General features: G+C 49.7%; 10 protein-coding genes across 10 annotated transcripts; 4 read left to right on the top strand and 6 right to left on the bottom strand.

The window, feature by feature from the left end:
• Positions 1-194: 194 nt before the first annotated feature.
• BDR25DRAFT_270029 (glutathione-S-transferas-like protein omega 1) lies at positions 195-1,275 on the top strand. The gene is made up of 3 exons (XM_033687189.1): positions 195-513; positions 579-926; positions 973-1,275. The coding sequence occupies exons 1-3, from the start codon at positions 346-348 to the stop codon at positions 1,180-1,182; spliced, it is 726 nt and encodes a 241-aa protein (XP_033542307.1). The 5' UTR covers positions 195-345; the 3' UTR covers positions 1,183-1,275.
• A 246-nt stretch (positions 1,276-1,521) lies between these two features.
• Positions 1,522-3,001, bottom strand: BDR25DRAFT_239204 (uncharacterized protein; the record flags this gene model as incomplete). Its single annotated transcript, XM_033685664.1, has 4 exons — positions 1,522-2,306; positions 2,362-2,446; positions 2,494-2,609; positions 2,656-3,001. 4 exons carry the CDS (start codon positions 2,999-3,001, stop codon positions 1,522-1,524), a joined length of 1,332 nt encoding a protein of 443 aa, XP_033542306.1.
• A 1,274-nt stretch (positions 3,002-4,275) lies between these two features.
• Positions 4,276-6,770, bottom strand: BDR25DRAFT_360419 (uncharacterized protein; the record flags this gene model as incomplete). The annotated part of the gene is made up of 18 exons (XM_033696249.1): positions 4,276-4,351; positions 4,406-4,506; positions 4,533-4,632; positions 4,664-4,741; positions 4,780-4,920; positions 4,947-5,024; positions 5,097-5,192; positions 5,245-5,373; positions 5,428-5,564; positions 5,594-5,705; positions 5,770-5,940; positions 6,002-6,047; positions 6,105-6,131; positions 6,187-6,401; positions 6,432-6,459; positions 6,504-6,561; positions 6,592-6,617; positions 6,656-6,770. The coding sequence occupies 18 exons, from the start codon at positions 6,768-6,770 to the stop codon at positions 4,276-4,278; spliced, it is 1,734 nt and encodes a 577-aa protein (XP_033542305.1).
• Positions 6,771-6,792: 22 nt separating this feature from the next.
• On the top strand, positions 6,793-8,492 carry BDR25DRAFT_396168 (uncharacterized protein; the record flags this gene model as incomplete). The annotated part of the gene is made up of 8 exons (XM_033698415.1): positions 6,793-6,977; positions 7,013-7,090; positions 7,116-7,303; positions 7,354-7,457; positions 7,522-7,593; positions 7,640-7,720; positions 7,753-7,994; positions 8,023-8,492. 8 exons carry the CDS (start codon positions 6,793-6,795, stop codon positions 8,099-8,101), a joined length of 1,029 nt encoding a protein of 342 aa, XP_033542303.1. The 3' UTR covers positions 8,102-8,492.
• BDR25DRAFT_360417 (uncharacterized protein) lies at positions 8,139-8,427 on the bottom strand (the record flags this gene model as incomplete). Its single annotated transcript, XM_033696248.1, has 2 exons — positions 8,139-8,334; positions 8,375-8,427. The coding sequence occupies 2 exons, from the start codon at positions 8,425-8,427 to the stop codon at positions 8,139-8,141; spliced, it is 249 nt and encodes an 82-aa protein (XP_033542304.1).
• A 141-nt stretch (positions 8,493-8,633) lies between the features above and the next one.
• BDR25DRAFT_294979 (type II DNA topoisomerase) lies at positions 8,634-14,400 on the bottom strand. Its single transcript, XM_033688817.1, has 5 exons — positions 13,833-14,400; positions 13,492-13,779; positions 10,746-13,445; positions 10,432-10,698; positions 8,634-10,384 (listed from the first exon to the last, which is right to left on the bottom strand). Exons 1-5 carry the CDS (start codon positions 14,277-14,279, stop codon positions 8,864-8,866), a joined length of 5,223 nt encoding a protein of 1,740 aa, XP_033542302.1. The 5' UTR covers positions 14,280-14,400; the 3' UTR covers positions 8,634-8,863.
• Positions 14,401-14,681: 281 nt separating this feature from the next.
• Positions 14,682-16,432, bottom strand: BDR25DRAFT_306605 (NAD(P)-binding protein). Its single transcript, XM_033690667.1, has one exon. The coding sequence runs from the start codon at positions 16,238-16,240 to the stop codon at positions 14,912-14,914; it is 1,329 nt and encodes a 442-aa protein (XP_033542301.1). The 5' UTR covers positions 16,241-16,432; the 3' UTR covers positions 14,682-14,911.
• A 300-nt stretch (positions 16,433-16,732) lies between these two features.
• BDR25DRAFT_306604 (uncharacterized protein) lies at positions 16,733-18,291 on the top strand. Its single transcript, XM_033690666.1, has one exon. It carries the CDS (start codon positions 16,781-16,783, stop codon positions 17,987-17,989), a length of 1,209 nt encoding a protein of 402 aa, XP_033542300.1. The 5' UTR covers positions 16,733-16,780; the 3' UTR covers positions 17,990-18,291.
• An 804-nt stretch (positions 18,292-19,095) lies between these two features.
• BDR25DRAFT_346014 (uncharacterized protein) lies at positions 19,096-19,695 on the bottom strand (the record flags this gene model as incomplete). The annotated part of the gene is made up of 1 exon (XM_033694109.1): positions 19,096-19,695. One exon carries the CDS (start codon positions 19,693-19,695, stop codon positions 19,216-19,218), a length of 480 nt encoding a protein of 159 aa, XP_033542299.1. The 3' UTR covers positions 19,096-19,215.
• A 1,173-nt stretch (positions 19,696-20,868) lies between these two features.
• Positions 20,869-22,438, top strand: BDR25DRAFT_346013 (thiolase). Its single transcript, XM_033694108.1, has 3 exons — positions 20,869-21,151; positions 21,201-22,011; positions 22,068-22,438. Exons 1-3 carry the CDS (start codon positions 20,996-20,998, stop codon positions 22,403-22,405), a joined length of 1,305 nt encoding a protein of 434 aa, XP_033542298.1. The 5' UTR covers positions 20,869-20,995; the 3' UTR covers positions 22,406-22,438.
• Positions 22,439-22,560: the final 122 nt, after the last annotated feature.

Genomic DNA, 22,560 nt, shown 5'->3' with positions numbered 1-22,560 from the left:
GCCATGATTAGTCCGGTTATGTGGTTGATGTTTCAACGGACATAATGCGGGGGAAGATGGCACTCCCACTTGGGTCCTGGTCATCCCCCCCACATGTGTGATTTCGATAAGTTTGACGCCATAGCCATGATTTCTAAGCAGAGGAGTTAACGTGAAAATAACGGGAAGCCAGCTTTATTTAAATCAAAACATGTCTTCCCTAACCAGCTTTTGAATAGCACATTACCTCACAACTCACCCAGTGGCATTTTTCCTAGCGACGCCACTCGCGTTCCGTAGCAGTCATTCAGACGCCGGCACCAAATTCCTGACTCGCGTACCTACAGCTCAGGCTCGATCGCCACCATGGCCGCTACCAACGGCACCGCACCTAAGATCACACTCTACACTAATCATCGCTGTCCATGGGCACATCGAGCCCACATTGTAATTAAAGAGCTCGGTCTACCGTACGATGAGGTCATAATTGACCTCGACAAGCCTCGAGAGAAATGGTATCTTGAAGTGAACCCCGTAGGTCTCTCCCCTCCCAATTTCCACTCTACAAGTAATAAATATTACTAATACGTATAATACAGCGAGGTCTTGTCCCTTCCATCAAGTTTTCTGGAGGCGCTCTTCACGATGAGATCATAACCGAGTCTGGTATTGTAGCACAGTTCCTTGCGGATGCATACCCGAGTCATTTGGTCCCGGCCACGGGTACTGTGGAAGCCGCGTTGACGAGGGCAAGGATTAATTTCTTCGTGGACACTTGGTTCTCAAAGGCGGGAAGCTTTTGGTTTCAGATCCTGATGAAAGATGCCGAGGAGGAGAAGGAAGCCTTGGCAAAGGAATTCCTCGACATTGTGACAAAGGAGATTGAGCCACTGTTGAAAGATGCCGGTCCTTTCTTTGGAGGTAGCCAGAAGCTCACACTTGCTGAGGTTCGTAGATAATCCCCGGGAAGATAGAAAGCTAACGGTTCCATAGGCCCTCACGGCTCCCTTCATCCTTCGTATCTACTCAATGGGGAACAATGGCCTCATTCCCCAGTCCCTCCTTGCAGGGTTCAATGGACTTCCCAACTTCTCGAAGTGGGCGGCAGAGGTCATCAAGCAGGACAGCGTTACCTACATCTGGGACGAACAGGCGACCTTGGAAGGAACGAAGCGTAAACTTGCTAGTCTTAAGGCCAAATAGGAAATTCTAGCATGGTACGGTGAAGCCCAAACCTGCTCATATCTTAGTATGTATCATCATTGATTGCCGCAATCTACAATTACACGAGCGTATTATCATCCCGTTGTAAAGTGTTGTTGTAAATTTCTCTTGGATATCACAAACGTGTCAAACAACCAAACCCTAAACGCCAACTTACCTTGACCTTAGAACATAGATGGTGATATAATGCGCAGTAAGCACAACGCATGGCCAGGGCATAATATAAAGTAAAGTGAGAGACCCGACTTGCACGCTCAAAGTCCATCACAATTCATCCTCCGCAACTTCTATCCACCCATTATTTATCTAACCTTGTATCTAATACCTCGATCCGCGGCGAGCTCGCTTGGTGCGATGAAGAGTGGTGTCAGCAGCTTTGAGCTGGAGGATTATTTCAGCGGCGTCTAGTTCCTTCTTTGTATGGACACCATCACCACGATCAGAATCGAAATCGCTACCAGTTTCTGCAGAGGGGCCTGTCGGTGGGATGTCCTCGTTCGTATTACTGTCACTGTTGTACTCAACTTTCGACAAGGTTCGCTTCGTTCGAAGTTGATCGTCGTTGAAGTACCTCGGCACCGAGGAGAGCCATGGCTGTGAAGAACTGAAGTGTGCTATGGAAAGGCTGGTAGGAGACTGCAATCGATTCACGATTCTCGAAGGGCTGATAGGAGACTGTGGTCGATTCACGGAAGTCCAAGCCTGGCTTCGAGGCGACACCTGCGGAGAAAAGAAGTACTTGTCGCTTTGGTCAGTGTCGGTCCCGTATCCACTCTCCTGATCCGCATGTTTCGTTCGGTGTGATCTGGGGCTCTTGCCTCTCTGTGGCGGACAGGCGAAGTCCTCCTTGAGAGTGCTCATGGATGAGTTCTTTTCTGGAGTCGGGATGAAACATCTATCGTCTCCTATCAACCATTTCTTTGTGTCAGCGGTACACTCTCGGATGATGGCAGGATCAATTAAAAATCTGCCGAAGTTGGGGCTCTTCGGTGGAGTGCACATAGACAAAAAGTCCTTGCCAAATACTGGCGTTAATGCATGGCGGATGTTGTAGCAGAATGTTGCGGCCACCGCTTTAGCGGCCTTGTAGGGCATCCAGTATCCTTCCAAAGGTTAGCATTGATCCACCTTCACTCTACGCCTAAGACTTTGACTTACCTTGCGCAGCTAGTGCTCCACCAGTGATGCTGTGGCTAATATCTCGAAGACCAGGGTTCATATTTAACACCTTCGCTGGAGTTGTCTAGTTCTATTAGTATCACTCGTCCTATGAATATGAAGCTCACTTACCTTGGGGTATTTACAGCACTTGAAGAATGGTGTGATACGAACGAGACCGATATTATAGTCCCAAAGTACAGAGTACATACGCTCCTCCCCGGGTATCTTGAACGTGTACTGGAATACTACGTCATCGTCAGCATGGCCATGGTATGCTAAAGAGATACGCACCCTCAAAAGCTTCTCTGCCAGTCTTCTCCATGAAGTCCTTCTTCTCACTATTGTATGGGATATGCCGAGGGTATTTCCCAACCTGACCCATCGGATACATCTGGAATCGGCGTTGGTGCGAGGCGAGGCTTTCGTCATCCTCGGTTTCATAAGGTGGGAAATTGACCATTCCAACTACTTTCGCTCCTTCAGCAAAAATTGGCGCGTCCTTGGGTATTTTCTGTCGCCTCGGAGTGGGCGTGTTTGTGATCACTGGGCGAGGCATGGTGACGGGGGCCGGACTTGCAGAGCTACGGTAACCCTGGTGGTCACCGCAAAATGGGTTCAGCAAAGATTGAATCTTCATCCTTCGTACACCACAGATGGTTTTGTCGGGGGGCTCCGAGGCTCAAGCTGTGTGCTTCGATCCTTGTCGATGAGTACCCGGAAAGGACCTGGGGCAATGGCCAGGGCGGGAAGCAAGACTAAGCTGCTGTGGAACGAAGCGAAGCTTAAGCAAGGAAGTTTGGTGGCAGTGGTCAGAAGAAAAGAGGCTGACGATGGGCCGTTTGCAGGACGTTCACGAGGACGAGATGGACACCTTATACGCCTAGCTAGTGATATCGCTCTACCAGAGCTCCTCTAACTGGAAACACTACAATCTGGATATTACTGGCTTAACAGCATATAGAGAAAGGGTTTCCGATGGAACGTACGTACTGCGTTCGGACACCAACTTAGACGTCCGATTTGCTGGATCCTGTGAACCGCTACCAATCTATGTGCAAGCACGCGCTGGATCTGTCTGAAAGGACCTCTTTCGTTTGCCGGCACTGACCCGTGGCGATAGAGATGAGCTCCTCGCTTGGTTTCCAACGGAAATTACAGGTCGGCTATCGTTGGGTGACAGCTAGGATGACAGCTTTTTCCTGGGGGTATTGACAGGTCAGCATGCGTAAAGATGAAGGCAATCGAATGGCTTGTTGATATTACCAGATCGAGTGGCGAGTCAATCAGCTACGTGGAATATCGATGTGAATATCCTACATCTAGGTGAGTTCTGACGACTTCGGATATTGAGTAGGACTTCTGTTCGATGAGGATCGAAGACCAGCGGAGGATGCTGTGTTGGCCTCAACACCTTATACGGAGAAGTTCCTTTTGTTCTCTGGCCGGTTAGTTGCTACGCCTACCCGACAGGTGCGTCGCCAAAGCTTGTCAAAGCGTCTGCAAATCTTGTGCGGTGTGTCATGGCATATGCTGAGTTTCAGAACACACGTTAAATGCCTATACTAGTTTTGAGGCGGGAAAGCCACTAATTGGCCCAAACGAAATACCAAGAGCGCCTACTGGATTAATGATGGTGCAAGAGTGGGGAGATAAGATCGAGGACTGCTGGTGTCACGGCGTCAATCACTCTTCCCGCCCAAACCCTGCATCTTGACCGGGCTCTGGAAGCCTCTGTTTTGAGGCACACTCTCGGAATCCATCAACGCCCACAATGCAAACCTAGAAATGCCCGTGCAGCTCGTAGCATGACGCAAGCCGCGAATCCCTCAACACACCAGCCATGGAAACCAAACTACGCAATCGCTTCAGTTTGACAGGGTTCAACTTCCTTACTATTATATCTTTGCGATTCTAAAATCTATAGGGAGATATGAGGCTCCAATACCAGCCGGTATATCGACCGAAGGGAGCGTGTTGGGGAGATATACTCCGCACGATCGCCACCACCATCGACCAACACTGCGCACTAGAGGTCTTTCACCAACAGCCTCGCTGGCAACCCCCAGCAGAGCGAATGCTGTCTGACATGCTCCTTGTCGGCTTGGCTTGTGGTAACGAATCGGTAGGATTGTTTATCTGTAGCTACCCGTCGAAACAAGCGCACGTACCTGGCCAGCCGTACCGCGCCGCAAACGTGGTTGCGTTTCTCTTTCAGGATGCGCATTTTGAAGCATGCACAAATTAAAATTCATACAAAGGGTTTGGTTGCTGAGACATTATGGGTGCTCTAGGCCTCTACCATTTCGTTGGCCGGAATACTCGAGCAAATATGACCGCCTTCCCCTTCTTAGATTGGTATTTGCCCCCATTGTCCGCACTGGACCCTCATTCTGCGGCGACGATTCATTGCAATACCTCTGGTGAGACAGGGGCTTCCACATGTTACTCATTTCTGTAATTGCTTGCGAAGGGTGTGCTTTGCTATGTACCAGCATTTGCCCTGAACAGTCACTCACCGGCTTTCCATGAACAAAGAAATGAGTTTCAAAATTGAGGCTGCATTCTTGACCGGTTTTGTCTACGTTATCGGGAAGGGGGCAACAAAAATGTCCCAAAACACACACCGCTCAAAGGCGACAAAGGTCACACTATAGCTCGTCCTGTTGTGACCCGTGATCTTTCATGGACGAAGCACGTTTCTAGGATGGTTCTAGAATCGCGGTATCCCAAACCTAGCTCTTGTCATGCAGGCTCCCTGCTGGGATATATGCAAATATGCGGTTAGTATGTCGACTAGCCGTGGAATAGGTGACAACTCATACTGTTGTCTGGTGAAGATAGGGCCACCTAGATATCAGTCTCAAAGCTCGTCAATATGACTGGACCCTATTGGGCGAGGCCGCTGTGCATCTCTGAGACTGGGGGTCATCGTGCAGCTCCAGAGGTGGAGGTCTATCATCCAGCCTGTTATTAATTGACCCTAACTCTAGGGAAGTCTGCCGTTTCCGCCTTGTATACACCGCGCCGTGACGTTGGGTCGACAGACCCTTTAAGTAAAGTGACCCTTGAAAGGTGGCACAAAACCGCCGAGACTTATCGATACCCTCTGGGAGACCCCCATCAATGTTCCCCTGTTGGTGGGCAAGGATATGATCCCTATGAGAGGTGCTTGTCGTATTCGAGTCTGAAATATTTTGCCACTGAGACAAGGGTTAATGATAGGGAAGACGAGAATAGAACGGCCGCTTTCTATTGACTTGGTTTCAGTATTGCCTAATTTCTCACAGGAGAAACGTTCAGCTTCATTGATGCTCCACAACTTACGTGCTCTGATTCTCCCTCTCGCGTACGACGAACCTGTCAAAATCTAGTATATCAAACCGAACCATGGTTCTTCAGCTTCACAGGAGGATGTCAGAACTTCGCCTATTGCTTCCTGCGGCTGCAGTGCCTGCGTTTAGGTATTCATGCAAGCCTCCAAGCGATATAGGGGTCTGGCCAAAGTAGCTGTGCTCAGTGGAAGTTAAGGGTTGCGGGAACTCAGGGGATGAGGTACGACCGAAGACACCGTTGTTACTAGCGGATCAATAACCCACAGAAAAGTCGCACGAGATGCGTGGAGAACAGCTATCTCCACGTAAGAGCGAGAACAAGGCGGCGCCGATGCAGGAAGGCACCATTTCCTTAGAGTACAAGACCGCGGGCCTTCTTACCTAGATATCATCGGCCACTCATCTTACCAACTTCTTTCCTGAAATAGATGACATCTCATCTCACGACGACCCTGTCAATTGAGGCGCCGCGCAACACTAAGTCTGTCACGAACTTCGCCCCCTGAGCTTAAGTTCTGACTGCTGATTCGATCGACCAGATACTCGGCCGTACCTGCTCTCGTCGATGCAGCACAAAGCATCTCTCTTGTCCCTCCCTCTCCCTTCCGCAGATCGGCATCGGCAGACGTACAGAACATCTTTGCTCCCCACACCGGCTTTACCTTCTTCGCAGAGTATACCACCGCAGCAACGTACGCACGCACGCTTCGAGGCCCTCATTCTACAACATCTCACAGCTTCAGCTCTCCCATTTCACAACATGCTTGGACCAATCAGCCGACGGCTGGTTCGGATTGTAGCAGCAACTCGCGGCATGTGCGTGCAACAAAACTGTCAAAACCTGAGTTGCTACCGCGCTCTGCCGCTGTTACGCGTGTAAACAGTCGGAGGAAACCCCGAGCAAATGAAGAGTGAGCGCCACTGTGATTCAGGACCCCGTACCTAGAAATGCTATCCACCAGCTATTCCACCATTGAAATCGCGGCGAAAGAATATGAAAGGATATAACCCGACTAAGCAGGTAGAAGCACGTAAGGGGCAATTTGGGTCACTCCTGCTCCACGAACGAGGCATATGGGCGGAACTTGTATAGCTAATGCGAGGATCTAACAACAATGACGACGTCGGCCCCACAGGACTAGGAAAGAGTCGCTTGCGCATGCTGTGGTCTCGAGGGTTGTTGTATGTGGTGACCACGGACCATTTGTTCAAGAAGGCTCTGACTGACAGCTGTTGTGATGCAATCAAGCTTTGTGGCGCTCTTGGTGACGTTGAACAGGGGTGCGATGGTCGAGTTTTGTGGTTTGGACGGGAAGGGTCATCCCTGACATCGCTTTTCTCTTGATTCTCCGCATCCAATCCTTTGTCATCCTATCGTGCTCTGTTCTATCGAGGTCCTCTGACATCTCAGCATCTCAGACACGACTCGGTGGAAAGTCTAGAAGCAGAGTATGCTCCGGCCTGCACCACCCGGAACTTCTACCACGTCCTCCTTTCTAAGCAATCTTTCATACTCTACGGCTTTGGCTTCAGCTACTCATTGTCGGCAGCCTTGCGACATGACAACTTCAAATCCTCCGAGCCACCAATCGATAAGGCCCAGACAAGTACCTTACGTACTTCCCACTACCCCTAGCTTACTTTTTCGTCCTCTTAGTATCCCTTGCTCGACTTCTTTCGGCCGTACCCAGCACCTTATCTCCCATTGGCTCGTCTATATTCAAGTCCTTCGCCTCACGATGGGAGCACGAAGCTAAACTAGTAAGCAACACCTGCGGGGGCCTGCATTTCGATACTTGGCTGCAGGATGATCGGCGGGTTTTAGTGGGATCTAGGGTCAGAAGATGGGGCACCCAGGCTTTGTCTGGGCAAGGGGCTAAGTCGGACGACCTCCGGGGTCGGCGTCGTTCTAGGCATAGGGCTCCGCAGAAGTCCTGTGCGAGGACGATGGGAGAAGGCGCTGGGCTGTTACGTCTTTCTGGAATGTGCTAGGATCTGTTGCCATTGAACCGAAATTCGATGGCGTGCAGAAAGGTAGCTCTCAAACTCTCTCCAGCGCAATGTTCGACCGCTAGCTGGTGCTTTGATATATTTCTATTCATACCTGAACCCGCTTACTGAAATGCGTGTGAAAGGATTCTGTTCGTCAGCTCAGTTTTATCGTACCCACAGCTGTCGCGTCCTATCCGTCTGTCTCGCAATCCACGTACCGTACGTATTCTACAGGAAATCCCGAATATCCTCTTCCCAGTTAACCTCAAGCACAACCGTTCTGTTCGCTTCGTCCCGCTCCGCCCCGTCCCGGGAACATGCTACATACAGTCAGCACGGAAGCAACGCTCGGGAGAACCCCTCAAAATCAACCAACCCAAATTCAGGACAAGGAGTACCCATATCGGCCGTAAGCACCCCGAGAACTTTCCGCTTCTTATATCTATGTATCTATCTCCTTTCCCCACTTTTCGGCTTAGGAAATTGAGATCCTGTAAACATCCTTCCCAGTTGCTGGAAGACTCTCCACTGTTTTCGTTTAGTTGGAGTTTGTAGCAAGCAAAAGAGAGGGGGCGGGGGGGAAACTCTCACGGCCGTAGTGGGTGAAGAACGTTTGCTCGGTTTAGCGTTGCGAATTTGAATCTGGCTTATACCGTTGTCTATTTGGCGTACGAATAGCTGTCTACTCTAGTGCATATTTCTTGGTACATGAGATGGTGTAGGGGGAAAATTGCTTCATATCAACCTTCTTCTTTATTTTAGTAACAAATTTCATAGATCAAGCCCTCTCCTATTTTCCGTAGGTGCGAACCTGTAGAAGTTAACTGCACGACCCAACTCCACACTGAAATTTCGGTATCACAAAAGTTCACTTCTAAGACTTGTCGTAGAAGCCAGCATCCATAAATTACAGCTAGCTCATCATGATATCTCATAAAATTACATGTGGTGATCCCGTAACCCATCAACTCCTTTCCAACTCCTTTGAGTTCTGATTGCTTACTGCACTATCCAAAACCAGATCAATACCAAATGATACCTGGTGTCGAGAGAGAGGGGTTGACAAGTAAAAGAAGAAACCATCGTGACAGGTCATGCCACTAATTCATCGCTGGCAAACGCCTCATGCTCTAGTATCGGACGTGATGCTCTGTTCAGCCAACGTCTCCACGCGTCTACTCGCTATCGTCATCTTCAAAGCTAGGCTCGGAGGCCTCATCGCTCTCATCGTCATCATCACTAACAGCATACTTCGGCTTGGCAGCAGCAACCCTCCGACCCGGACGAGCAGCAGTAGCGCGAGGCTTGGGGGTTGGCTCATCCTCATCTTCATCAGACAGGATATCGTTGGCGAGAGCGTCTGCATCCTCCATATCCTCATCGTCGTCAGGCTCCATAGCCATTTTCTTTTTCGGGGCACCCTTAGGAGCTGGCGCAACATCCTTAACCTTGCCGAACTTCGCGGCATACGCCTTCGCAGCAGGACTCAACTGGGTAGTTTTCTTGGCAATGACGGCCGAAGCAGCAGCCTTCGGCTTAGGAGCTGCTTTGGTGATCTTTGCGGTCGCTTTCGGTGCTACTTTGGGGACCGGTTTGGTACCTGTAATCTTGCTACTTGTAGCTCTCTGCATGTTGAAGCCAAAGCCATCCTCATCGTCCGAGCCCATGATCGTATCGTTAACATTGCGGGGCGCAGCCTTCTTCGGGGAAGCCTTGGGCATGAGAGCCTCATAATTTGTCTCGTCTCCATCTAGCTCGATGGGGCTGTTCTTCTGAACACCAAGACGACTTGGGATCTTAGCTGCAGGACCAGCAGCGCTGACTGGACGACCACTGCCGCTACCTGGACGGTTGGTAGTTGTGGAGAAGAGAGGGCGATCGTTACTACCACCCCCAATCGTCTTGACCATGCTACTAACATCGCCTAGAAGGTTGTCTCCCATATCATCGCTATCACTGTCATCATCGATAATGTATTTAGGTGCCTTCTTAGTAGCGCCACGGGCTGCTCGGGAAGGTGCTGTGCTTGCAGCTGGCTTCTTCTTCTCTTTGACGACGGCGGTGAAGACATCTGATTCATCATCAGAATCAAAAGATATAGGATCAGCTTTCTTGGTCTTCGAAGCTGCTGGTCGACCTCGCTTTGTCGTTGGTGCAGGTGCGGGTGGAGCTGGCTTTGGTTCATCAATATCCATTACATCGTCAGTCTCCACAGGGGATTCCTTCTTTGTAAGATAGCCGAGTCCAGTCGGGTTTGGCGCCGCAGTGCCTAATGCAACTCCACTCTTCAGAGCTTCTGTCGCACTCGCCTTCTTGGGGGGCTGACTGTCCTTATGGAGATAGCTGAGTAAACCCCCTGGCTTCGGTTTGTTCGCCGCAACCTTTTTCTTGGCCGGGCCAAAGTCAGAGTCCGATTCCCCGAAATCATCGCTATCGTCCGCCTTCCTCTTCTTCTTACCCTTGCCGGCCCCGATGCCGAGCTTACGAGAAGCACGACGCCCAAGCCTGGCGATCTTCTTAGCGTCCTTAGCTTCCTCGTCAAGCTGGGTGTTCCATTCAATGACAAAGGCATCAAGGTCGGCGTTCCAGAGATCTTTTGGCGTGAGCTTGATGAGAGCATCAATCTCCTCCTCTTTTTCGCCAATTTGTTGCAGGAGCTTTGCGACACGTTCTTGAGTCAAGGACCAAATGGCCATCTGCGTATAGTTAGCAAGGACAGTTGTGATGAGTCAGCAATACTTACGCCGAGAAGGTAGTCATAGTCGTTAGCACCAATTTCTTGCTCCACATCTTCAGACTCTTCCTCTTCGAGCACATCCTCAGCCTCACCAGCCTTCTTTGCGTCGGTGACCTTGGGGAAGGGAGTGAAGCCAAGTTTCTTAAGCTCTGCAACGAGGACGGCCTTCTTCTTCTTGGAGACAACAAGCTTGCCGTCAATGATCATTTGGATGAATCGGGACTGGTTGGTCAATTTCTCGAGCTGCTTTTGGAATTCTTCCAATTGATGAGCCTGTGGAGTGTTAGTCGCGCTTTCTAAATAGAGGATGCTTTACGTACCTTTCGTTTGTCATAGAACCTCATTCGAATGTGATAGAATTCCTCCATTATATCAAGAACCGTAGCGTACTTGTGAATTCGACCTTGAGCATCGAAAGCGACCAAGTTCGAAGTTGCCATAGTCCTGGCAAGCTTGAAGGCCTCTTCGAGGCCCTTACTAAGAGCATTGGCCATGTGTTTGTCCTCTAGCTTGATGACGAAGTGAACAGTATCTGGAGTGTTGTACTCGGTGTAGTCTTTGATGAATGAAGGGGTCTTATCGGCCTTGATAATTTCCTCAAGCTTGTCCTTGAAATCCTGGGTCCAGAAACGAACAGGGAGCTCGGTTACCTCAACCTCGTTGTCACTGGTCTGTCGGACGGTGCCACTAAATTTGAAGCGATCGTTACCTATGTCTTCGGTGATGCCCTTGAACCCACGGAACCACGGTATCATTGGCTTCATATCGTCTTTTCCGGCACCATCCTGCATTCGAATCCTCAAGTTCTCCACGATGTCGAGCGGATTGTAGTTGGGAATCGTAGAACTCCAACCAGTACCAATACCGTCGGCGCCATTTACGAGGACCATAGGAAGAACGGGGACATACATCTCGGGCTCAATCTTGTGGCCATCGGACTCTCCATAGTTCAAGAGCGCATCATCATGAGCATGGAAAATCCTTCGCGCAAAGGGCGATAGCCGAGTATATATATACCTGGCGCTGGCTGCATCGGCACCACCCTGAAGACGAGAACCGAAGTTACCACTAGGTTCCAGGCAGTTGATGTTATTTGAACCAACAAAGTTCTGAGCCATACCAACAATTGTTCCTTGCATAGACGCCTCACCATAAGCATAATCCGTCGTGCCAGACACGGAACCTGCAAGGTCAACAACCTTGACATCTTTCTTAAGGTTTCGTTTAAGACAGGTGTACAGAACTTTGCGCTGACCAGGCTTGAAACCATCGACAACGGAGGGAATTGATCGCAGATTGTCAGCAATACTAAAGAGGATGAGTTCTTTGTTGACGAAATCGTCGTAGGAAATGTACTCTCCCTGAAGGTCCAGATGATTGCCTGGAACGAATTCTCGGAGCCATTCCTTACGGGCATCAGCCTTCTTCTTAGAGAATGCTAACTCTATCAGTTCCTCTTCCTTCTCCTTCATTGTGTGGAATTTCTTCAAATGTGTGTCCAAGTCACGGAAGTAGATTTGGGCGTCTGGAATTCCGCTCGTACCCAATCCCTTGTAGTACTTGTGATCCCATCCTTTTTCGTGTTGGTGCTGTTCTTTCCACTCCTCATATTCGGGCATGGAGAAAAAGCTCTTTAGGTGCTTTGGCCGCTTCGGGTCGCCTTTCCAGACCTTGACGATAGGCGTGATGAATTCCAGGAGGAATCCCTCAATCTTAAGCAGACTGGGAAATTGGCATTGAAGGAAATTGATCAACAACCCCTTGATATGGCTACCGTCGTGATCCTGATCGGTCATAATCATAATGTGGCCATATCGAAGACCTCGCGTATCCGTGTATTCCTTCTTGTGCTGAAGACCAATGAACTTCTTGATATTCTGGATTTCCTGGTTCTTTGAAATCTGGTCGATGGACGCATCTCGTACGTTAAGGAGTTTACCACGGAGGGGAAAGACACCAAAAAGATCGGGATCCACAACCGCCCGGCCGGCTAAGGCAAGAAGACTGGCTGAGTCCCCTTCAGTGAGAATCAGAGTACATTTCCAGCCATCCTTAGTACCGGCCTTGTTGGCATCGGTGAGCTTAGAATTGCTCATTCGACTACGTTTGTTGCCGTCGGTCTTCTTGAGCAGCTGGTCTGCTTTCTGTTGAGCAAAGTGCAGAATGTTTTGGATGACCTCGGTCTTCTCAATCGCCTTGAGGAACTTGTCGCTAACCTGGCATTTGCTGCCAAACTGGCTCCACTTTGTCGTTAATTGCTCCTTCGTCTGAGATGTAAATGCCGGATTGACGATGTTGCAATTGACGAACAAGAAGATGTGATTCTTGATCTGCGCAGGCTTCAGCTTGACACCGCCTTTATTCTTCTTGGTGACAGTAGCCAGTAGTTTTTCAACAATCTGATCTGCAATATAGTTGACGTGGGTGCCACCGGAGGTGGTGGCAATTGAGTTGACGAACGAGACCTGGTTGAAAGAACCATCCGACACGGCAAAACCGATCTCCCACCGATCATGCTTGTCTGTAATGATGACGGGCTTGTCTTTGTCGTCACCATTATCCTTGCCTTGTTCCTTGGAGATGGCCTTTGTATACATCTCCATATATTTAGCAAAGTTAGTGATTTTCACCCTGTCACCGTTGAGATACACCTTAATGCCGCGCAAGGTGCCAGCCATGTCGTAAACTCGTCGTTTAACGAGCGCTTCGAAGTCATCGTCCATGGCGGACATTCCAAATTTCCTAAAATCGGCCTTGTACGTCACTTTCGTGTAGTCGTCAGTCTTGATGTCGGTGATCTTGGCCTTGCCCATCTTGCTCATGTTGTCCGTCCATGTCTGCTTGTACTTCTTCTTTTGCCTTGAGTCCACAGTCTCCAACGTGAACTCCGTGCTGAAAACGTTGCAGAGCTTTGCACCGTAACCGTTGCGGCCACCTGTGATCTTTTGCTGACCGTCGTCGTAATTGGAGGAGGTAAGCAGGTGACCGAAAATCATCTCTGGTACATAGATGCCGTGTTCCTAAGACTATCAGCACCACAGTCGCAGCTGGGTATACGCGACTCACCTTGTGTATTTCGATGGGGATACCCCTTCCATCATTTCGCACAGATATCTCGCCAGACTCTCGATCCACCGTAACTCGAATCTCGCTCATATTCTTGTCATTCTGCTTATTATCCGCCGCGTTCACGAGGATTTCGTCGAAGATCTTGTAGAGACCTGGCACAAAGCCAACCTCACGGTACTCCATAGCCTCAGTTGTTGAGTTGAAGACCCACATCTTGTCGGTCGTTCGCTCTACGGAGCCAATATAGGTATCAGGGCGCTTCATAATGTGTTCCAAATGGGTAAGCTGCATTCAGGTTAGCCACGAAACCATCAATGCAATCAGTAGCGGAATCCTACCATTTGGTACTTGGTAGTTGCTCCACCCTTCTTGGGCTTCGCCGCGGGGTCATCGTCAGCACCATCTAGACCAAAGCTCTCGTTCGCGATGTCAGCAAGGGGCTTGCCGCTCGACTTTTTCGGTCCCGGGGCCTTCTTCTGCTGTGGAGGGGTATCTGCGAGCAGAGACTCGTCGTCGTCATCGCCAATGACGTCGTCCATGTCGATGTCTGAATTCTCGTCGTCCTCCGAAATATCTTTTCGCTTCTTCGGGGGGGCCTTGGTTGTCTTGGGTTTCGATTGCGTCGCGTCCTTAGGCTTACGCTCTCGGGGTTTGCTTGCGGCTGCAGCCCTTTTTGGTGCTGCAGCCTTTGCTTTGGTGACTTTGGTGGCCTTCACAGGCTTGACGGGCGCGAAGTCAGAGCTCTCACCGTCATCAAAGACGGAGTCCATCAGCGAATCGTCCATGGCGAAACGAAGTCAATTGACGGAGTCCCGAAGGACTGAAAACGAGAGGGAAGAACGAAAGGGCCAAGGTTCCGGCAAAGATGGTCTGGTGTGAACGAAAGGACCGTGTGTTGTGGTGAGAAGAATTCAAGGACTTGTGTTTATGCGCGCGTGTTTACAACGTCGCGTCGGCGTCGGCATAACCCGGCATACGGAACGGGTTTAGCTTTGGGGTGTTGATTGGACAACCACCAGGTGAAAGTCAAAACACATGCTCTCTCCACATCAAGATTCTGTAAGAGTGAAGCTTTAAAATGAAAGGTAGCGCGATGACTTGCAGTGATAGGAGGATATAATTTTGAGGAGATTCGCCATATCTAAGCATTCTAACCTCTTGCTAGCAAATCCTCTGAGCAAAAGACGCGCAAAAGAGCTTCACCCGAACGTGCACTGCAAGCAATTGTGGTGAAGTTACTGGATCTACAAAAATCCCAACACTGAAGTCAATTTAACGCAAAGTATCCAAAGGGAGAAGGTTTGAGAATCGTGGACATCAGGAACTAGGCGAAAAGGGATGAGGAAGTCAAGGCTGCCAACTCGAGCTAAGGTCTCTGTCAATCCAATATTTTAGATAGCCAAGCACGGCCTGCACCCTACATCTTTATCACAACTTTACCTTGAACTCTCCCATCCAGAATCGTTTTCAATCCCTCTTCGACCTGTTCCAGCGGTAGCACTACGGGAATATAGGGTTGAATATCATGCTCTGCCACAAACCAAACCAGCTTTTCAAACTCCTCCTTGTTCCCTGCATACACCCCATGGATACTGATGCCTTGCGTGAACAGCTTCATCAAGTCTACCTCAGCAAAAGGGCCACCACTGTGCAGCCCACAACAAACGAGCGTACCCCCGTTGGCCAGGCATTCCATTGAATGCTTGAACGTTAGTGCGCCGCTCATGTCGAAAACCGCAGCCACTTTCTCCGGAAGCTCTTCCCCAGGGGTGAAGGTTCGGTCCGCGCCAAGCGTCGTAGCGATTGATCGTTTCTCCTCACTTCGTCCTACACACCATACAATCATACCCGCGGCGCGACCTAATTGTATCAAAGCCGTCGCAATACCACCTGTAGACCCTTGTACTAGCATCTTCTGGCCCTTCTTCAATCCTGATCTAGTGAACAGCATGCGGTAGGCAGTAAGCCAGGCAATCCCAAGCACTGAGGCTGTCTCGAATGACATTGATATCGGTTTCTCGACAATGTTCCGTTTCGGAACTACAACATATTCTGCTAGCGACCCTTGTGTGAGCTCACCGAGAACATGTCGATCTGGGTCGATGGTTTCATCGCCCTGGAAATTTGGGTTCCCCATCACAGGATAGATGATAACATCTTTACCATCGTCCAGAGTCCCAGCGGCTTCGTTCCCCAAGATTAGTGGAAATTTTAGTTCAAACATTCCAAATCCACGTAGAGTGAAGATATCATGATAATTCAAACTAGCCGCAGCGACTTGGACTCGTACCCAGCCTTCCGGAACCGCAGGAATTCTCAAGATATCATTTCGGAGAGATGAAATGGGATCGCTTTCATTTCCAGACTGGGCCCAAACAGCGCGCATAGTTGGTTCAGAAGGGCTAATCTGGTTGATCCGAAGAAGTTGGATTTTCCCATCCCGTAGGAAGTAATGGAAGTATAGCGGGAACGGATCCGTAATACCGTAGTCTGCCTCGTAGTTGCCATCTAATATAGCATGGACCCACGTCTCGGCGTCGGTGATTCCAGAGTCCTTAATGTCGATTGTGGCTTGGTGGTCTTTCAGTCCTTCCTCGAACCATTCTTGGATTGACGCCAGAGTCGTACGACGCTTGGCTTCGTCAATAAGCACAGCATCAGGAGAAAAGCATGATACGAACTGAGAGCTATCGAGGGTCTTGATGGCCTCCAGGGACCGCAAAACTGAATGAGAAAGTGTCGCCATGCTCTGGAAATTCGAGCAGTGATTGAGGTAAGTGATGTTTCAGGAGGCAAGCGATTGCAATACAAAAAGGTAAACTAAGTCTGCATCTAAGGTTCAAACATATATATTATACTCGAATCAACCTGCGGTTGACTTTATTTCTCGTGCAGTTCACATAACGTCAAGTGCAGCAGGACCTCTGGTATAGTGTTGCGGAGGAGCATTGTAAGCACCGCCTTTCCGCCTCTATGGTCATCTTCTTCCGCGTAGATATGGTGAATTATCTAGCGCCGCTGCAGTCGATATCCGACCTGAGCACACGTCCGGTGAGTGAGACGGAAGTTGCGGAGCAGTTTGGTAGGGTTGCGGAAATGGATCGCCGCCAATCCTTTTTTGGGTGGGTCTAGCCTATATCTAGTAAGCTCTCTGCGGACCATTCTCGGACCCAGCGAGCATCCTCGCTTTGTCATCACAGCCTCCGTAAACTGATGACGTCCTAGGCATTGATCTTCTACTTCTTCCACGCTATATTCCGCTAAATAACTCCCCCTATCTTCAAAAATGTCGGATGGCCCAATATCCCGACGGAAATCATGCGGAGAATGTGCGAAAGCAAAGCGAAAATGCGGAATGGAGATCCCAAAATGTCGACGGTGCACCAAGAAAAACATCGAGTGCAGTTATCCGAATACTAGGCCTCCGCTCTCCGAGATGACCTTTCCAGAGTTAGAATTTCCATGGCTAGATGACCTGATGCGAGAACCTGGTATGCTGCCTTGGTCGGGGACCCTGCAGCCACACCTTGGAGTGGAGTCGGTGACACCTTTCTCTATGACCTCTGAGGCACAGAACATACCACAGCATATCCCAGACTATTTGATTTCAGCAGAGGGGCCGACACGTACAGCGCTAGCACGATCGGAAATGGAGGCCGCTGTCCGTCATTTCAGAACCTACCCCGATAAGTGGCTTAGGGAGGGGAAAGCACCTTTCATACACCAACGCCTCTACGCATCGAAGATGCCGACACCACTTCAGGATGCATATGCTGCATGCGCTATATACTCAACAAAGACTGAGCAGAATGAATTCGTAGCCTTTACCATCATCGAAGCGAAAGCGAACGACCTCCTGAGGTCTCCAAACCAGCCTTCTTGGACACCACTAGACCTTTTGGCCGCAGTACAAGCCTTACTAATCTTCCAACTCATTCGTCTTTTTGACGGAGATATAAGACAACGCGCTTTGGCTGAACAGGCGGAGCCAGTGCTGGAAGCGTGGACCGAGCAATTGAAAACGAGAACAGAAGCAGAGCAGAAGCTGACGACTATCACTGCTCCCACTTGGCGAGCTTGGATCTTCGGTGAGAGCGTTCGACGGACGATTACCATGAGTATCTTTCTCTGCGGCATCTATTCACTCGTCAAACGAGGCTTCTGCACCCGAGCAGACGATGTCACCGCCCGTTCGTTCACCGCGCAACGTCGACTTTGGGATGCTACGTCCGCATCGCAATGGGATCGGGCTCGGCAACTTTACCCTCCGTATTGGGTTACCAAGATGAACTTCGATCCCATCCTTCAAGAAGCAAAAGGGAATGAGCTCGATGACTTTGGTATGGTTATGATAATTACGTATAAGGGTCAGGATACCGTCGATAACTGGCTAGCTTCAACTATTTCGGAGAGGAACCTTGTCATGGATCCAGACTTTCAGCAAAGTCTACAGACAATCACTCAATTTGGGACGCATGCACCCCCTTGGAGCTAAGATGATCCAGGGTCAATCCTACCCATCTTCAATCTCTATCTTACACTCGTTTCATACCCAGGCTATGGAGCTTACAATGGGTTGTGCTTCTATGAGGTCTCTTAGGGACGGAAGGGAGCCGGATGCTACCCACATACATCATTAATTAAAGATTTTAGCTCTACGTAGAGTCCACTGGAAGACTTCTCACTTGACTTCCCTACGACCTCTCATCCCATATCGCGACTCTTACACCCAGCTTAGAAATCTGCGTTAGGGAAACTTAGACAATATATCACATGCACACCATGTGCCACCCCCCAGCACACCCACCCATGGAATTGAATGGTCAGAACTATGTCCGATTCAGCGTAGCGTTGTGGGCCCTTGCAAAATACTTAGAGTTTCAGCTTCATGCTGGACCAAACTTTGAAGAGTGCTCTTTCATAACATAAGCACGAAACACAAGGGGGCACTTCTAACTGGGTCCTAGTATTTAACTTCGCCACTCCTAATTCCCTATCTTAATTCCCTAATGCTACAACGGGAGCGCGGCGAACTCTATACTCCACCTTCTCCACCATATAACAAGCGGTCCAAACACCATCCCGTCTGTGTGACTCACATCATGCACATACCATATTTGTAAGCACCGCAAATTCCCCTGCCTCTTTTACACCCTTTCCAGGCATTCGCCATCTACGGATATCATGGAAACAATGTGATAAATGGGTATATCAGTTCAGAAGGTTAGTGGTTGACGCTGTGGCGGAGTGATTATCGTGCAAGACTTGGAATCTTGTTTCTTTGGGAGCGTCAATACGAATCTGGTCTACGTCGATTGCTTATTTTTGGTTGGAGTTTAGGGTCTCCTTATGCTAGTATGAAGGCTTGTAAGTTCATTATTTGTTTTGACGTATTTAAGATGATGTCAGAGGTGTGAGAGACACTGGGATGTCCTAGAAATACGCATAGAACATGGTTGTTGAGTTTTGAAGGTATGGTTAAATAGTTGTAAACAAGTTATATATTTTTGGGAAGATTTATCGTTCAAGACGGCATTAAAGACTTAACAAAATCTATCTTGCCATATACTAACCCCTTCAAGTATTTTCCCTTCCCCTGCACCCCCTTAACGCGTCTTCGTTATGCGATCATTCAACCAGTTCATCTTCCCTCCATGCCTATCCATCCCCGTCCGTTATCTAACAAATCCAATCTTTCCATATCGAGACGGTGGAGATCGCCTAGAGCGGCGCACAAAGCGTAAGAAGAATGTCAGTTATTTGGCACGCCTCCGTTCGGTCATCTGGGGGCTGCCGGCTATTCGGCCAGGAAATGGAAGGGCAGTCGACACTCGGGGTTGTGACTAGTAATTGTCCATTCGTGAAAGGGGCATCCATCTTGTTAACAGTACTCAGGTCATAATACACCATTCCCTCAGGTTGGTTCAGAGTGTAGGTAAAGTCAATCTCCGGCTTCCCCGTTGCCAACCCGTTCTTAGTTGTAGTAACCTTGATGGCTACGCCAGTGACGGGGTCAAAGTGAAGCTCTTCAGACCAAGTTTGGCCAGGTTGAAGCGAGGTGGTGGGGCCCCCATGAGAATCGATGGAAGTGATCCACACTGTTGTGCTGCACAGATTCTTCACCATGGCAGAGCTGGCAGCGCGGGAGGTGGAGGTGAGCGCGAGGGCGAGTAGAATAGAGAAGGCGGCTTTAGTGTACATGGCGGATGTTTGGGCAGGTATTTCCGAGATTGAACGAGTGAAATTTGCTCAAGCGAGGAGTCCAAGGGTTGTTCGATAATGAAGCGGAAGCTATCGAGATATAGGCTTGGAGCTTGAAGACCTGGATAGACAGCGGACCAACTGGAGCTTTATATGACAACAGTCGTAGGCTACGGCACACCTTGCTTGACCAGCCGAAAGCGCATCTAGCATGGTCTTTCTCTTCTCCGCATAATTCGAATATTGGAAATTGCGGTACAGAAATGCCCGTCTCATGTAAGGAGACGCGACGGCCTCTCACAAGGGTGGCCAGTACATGCCGTGGCCGATCAACGTCAGGACCGTGTTCGAGCAAAGGCCTAAGGTAAGGTTGAGGGATATTTTCCCGGGGGGGTACAAGGAGCTACATGGAGCTACAAGCTTATGCAGTGGGATCCTGGGCCGATGCAGGTACAAAGTTGCACCCGTACAATTATTTGTTTGGGGAAACGTATAGACAAGCACACATCCAATCGAGAAGCGGACAGACTTGATAGCTTGAGAAAAAGCTTCATGGTTGGGGCCGAGGGGGTCAGCAGGACTGAAGCTCGAATGACAAGTTGACGACTAGATGGAGATATTAATGAATTGTGGAAGTGGTTTTGTGTGTGTGCCCCATGTGGTGCTGCTACCGACTTGTCAGCTGTCAAGGCACTTTACCTCTACGAGTAGATTTAGGAGGCGGCCGTGGGCAGGTAGCGAGGAATGACATGGAAAAAATTGGCTTCAGTTTGCTGCGATTTTCCTTAGAAGCAGCGAGTAACATTAGTGTTCAATTGTAGCCGGTTTTAATATTCTTCCATATTGGATGTCGTGGAGTTGATGAGGAAAACCTTCTAGTTCCTTGTTTGGATGTAAGGGGGACGTTTGATGTAAAGCTGGAGGTGACTGGATGACACCTATACGCGAGTAAGTCTCTGTACCAACGCCCTCGAGAGGTAGAGAGCCCAGAGAGCTCAGAGAGCCCACTCGGTTCCCAATGTTGGGCGAAGCGAGGAAATGGACAAGCAACGAAAGCTTTCGACGGGGTGACAAGGTGAGAACGCTAAGCACGTGATAAACGAGGAGCCGTAAAGCCGCATCGGGCCGAGCTATTTCGCCTCGGTTCGCAGCTTCTCCACCCATTGAACCATTCCGACGTCCACTCGTTCAATAAGCAGTTTCCGCATTCCGCCATGTGACAAGCACTCTTCGACTCGCAAGAGTCTCTGCTTCACTGTTTGCACACTCCTGCAGATCATATCCCTCCTTTCTATGAACCATGTCCACATCAGCCCTCCTTTCCTCAATCAGAATGGCCTCCCGTCCCCAGCAGCGTCTCGCTTCACTACAACGACAATTCAGCACCTCACGGCCTGCGAACAGGGAGGTCAGGGATGCCTATATTCTGAGTGCTTCGAGGACACCTACCGGCGTTGTATGTCTCACCTTTCCTTTCCAGTCCCCTCCTAAGTTAGCGAATATAGTTCAATGGATCCTTTACCACAGTCCCAGCCCCGCAACTTGGCGCCATAGCCATCAAATCCGCCGTCGAGAAATCGAAAGTGCCCATTTCCTCCATAGACGCTGTATACATGGGCAATGTGCTAAGCGCAGGTGCGGGTCAAGCTCCTGCTCGACAAGCTGCCATTTTCGCTGGTCTGCCTACTAATATCGAGGCTACTACGGTCAACAAGGTGTGTGCCTCTGGTCTCAAAGCTGTTACCATTGCCGCGTCGACAATCCAACTAGGCCTCGCGGAAGCACAGGTTGCTGGAGGGTTTGAGAACATGACGCGAGTGCCATATTACCTCAGCCGAGCAAGCCAACAGCCTCCATTTGGCCACCAGAAACTGGAAGATGGATTGATCGGCGATGGACTGTGGGATGTATATAACCAGATCCACATGGGCAATTGCGCGGAAAACACGGCCAAGAAGTTCGAAATATCAAGAGAAGAACAGGACGAATTCGCCATCTTAACATACAAGCGTGCACAAGAAGCCTGGAAGGCTGGACAATTCAAAGACGAAATCGTGCCCGTAACCGTCAAATCTCGGAAGGGCGAGACGATTGTATCAGAAGACGAAGGCTACAACAAGCTCAAATTAGAAAAGGTTCCCACATTGAAGCCCGCCTTTGTGAAAGACGGCAGTGGCACTGTAACAGCGGCCAACAGCTCTGCATTTAGCGACGGCGCATCAGCCCTCGTACTCGGAAGCAAGGAAATAGCACAGCAATATGGGAAAGACAGTCGGGTTCTCGCACGCATCATCACCTACGCTGATGCTGCCATTGGTAAGTCTCCCTCTTCTCTTCTGATACCCTTTTCGCTCTGCTAACACATCCTGCCGATCCGATCGACTTCCCCATCGCCCCTGCTTCCGTAGTCAAGAAACTGCTTTCCCAATCAGGGCTTTCCAAATCCGACATCGCCGTCTGGGAATTCAACGAAGCGTTCGCTGCTGTCATAAAAGCGAATGCCAAGATCCTCGGTCTGGGTGTTGACAAGGTAAACCCCCGAGGCGGCGCCATCGCCTTAGGCCATGCGCTCGGCAGCTCAGGGAGCCGGATATTGGTAACACTGTTGCATCAACTGGAAGTTGGACAATATGGTGCTGCAGTGATTTGCAACGGAGGTGGTGCGGCGACGGGCATTATTGTACAGAAACTGAGTCCGAGTGACCTCTAGTGACTATGTAGAAAGTGGAGCTGATTACCTACACCTCTTTCTCCGTCAACCCTCCCAAATATGCCTGTGCATCTTTAGGTTCCCGATTCACCGTTTCTTAATTACTACTTGTTTTGAAATGTTGTAACAATTGTAGCAAGATTCTACAATAAACA

Source organism: Lindgomyces ingoldianus (assembly GCF_010093535.1).
Source record: "Lindgomyces ingoldianus strain ATCC 200398 unplaced genomic scaffold BDR25scaffold_38, whole genome shotgun sequence".
Lineage (NCBI taxonomy): Eukaryota > Fungi > Ascomycota > Dothideomycetes > Pleosporales > Lindgomycetaceae > Lindgomyces > Lindgomyces ingoldianus.
Note: the sequence above shows the minus strand (reverse complement) of the source record. Positions and strands in the feature narration are given on the sequence as shown.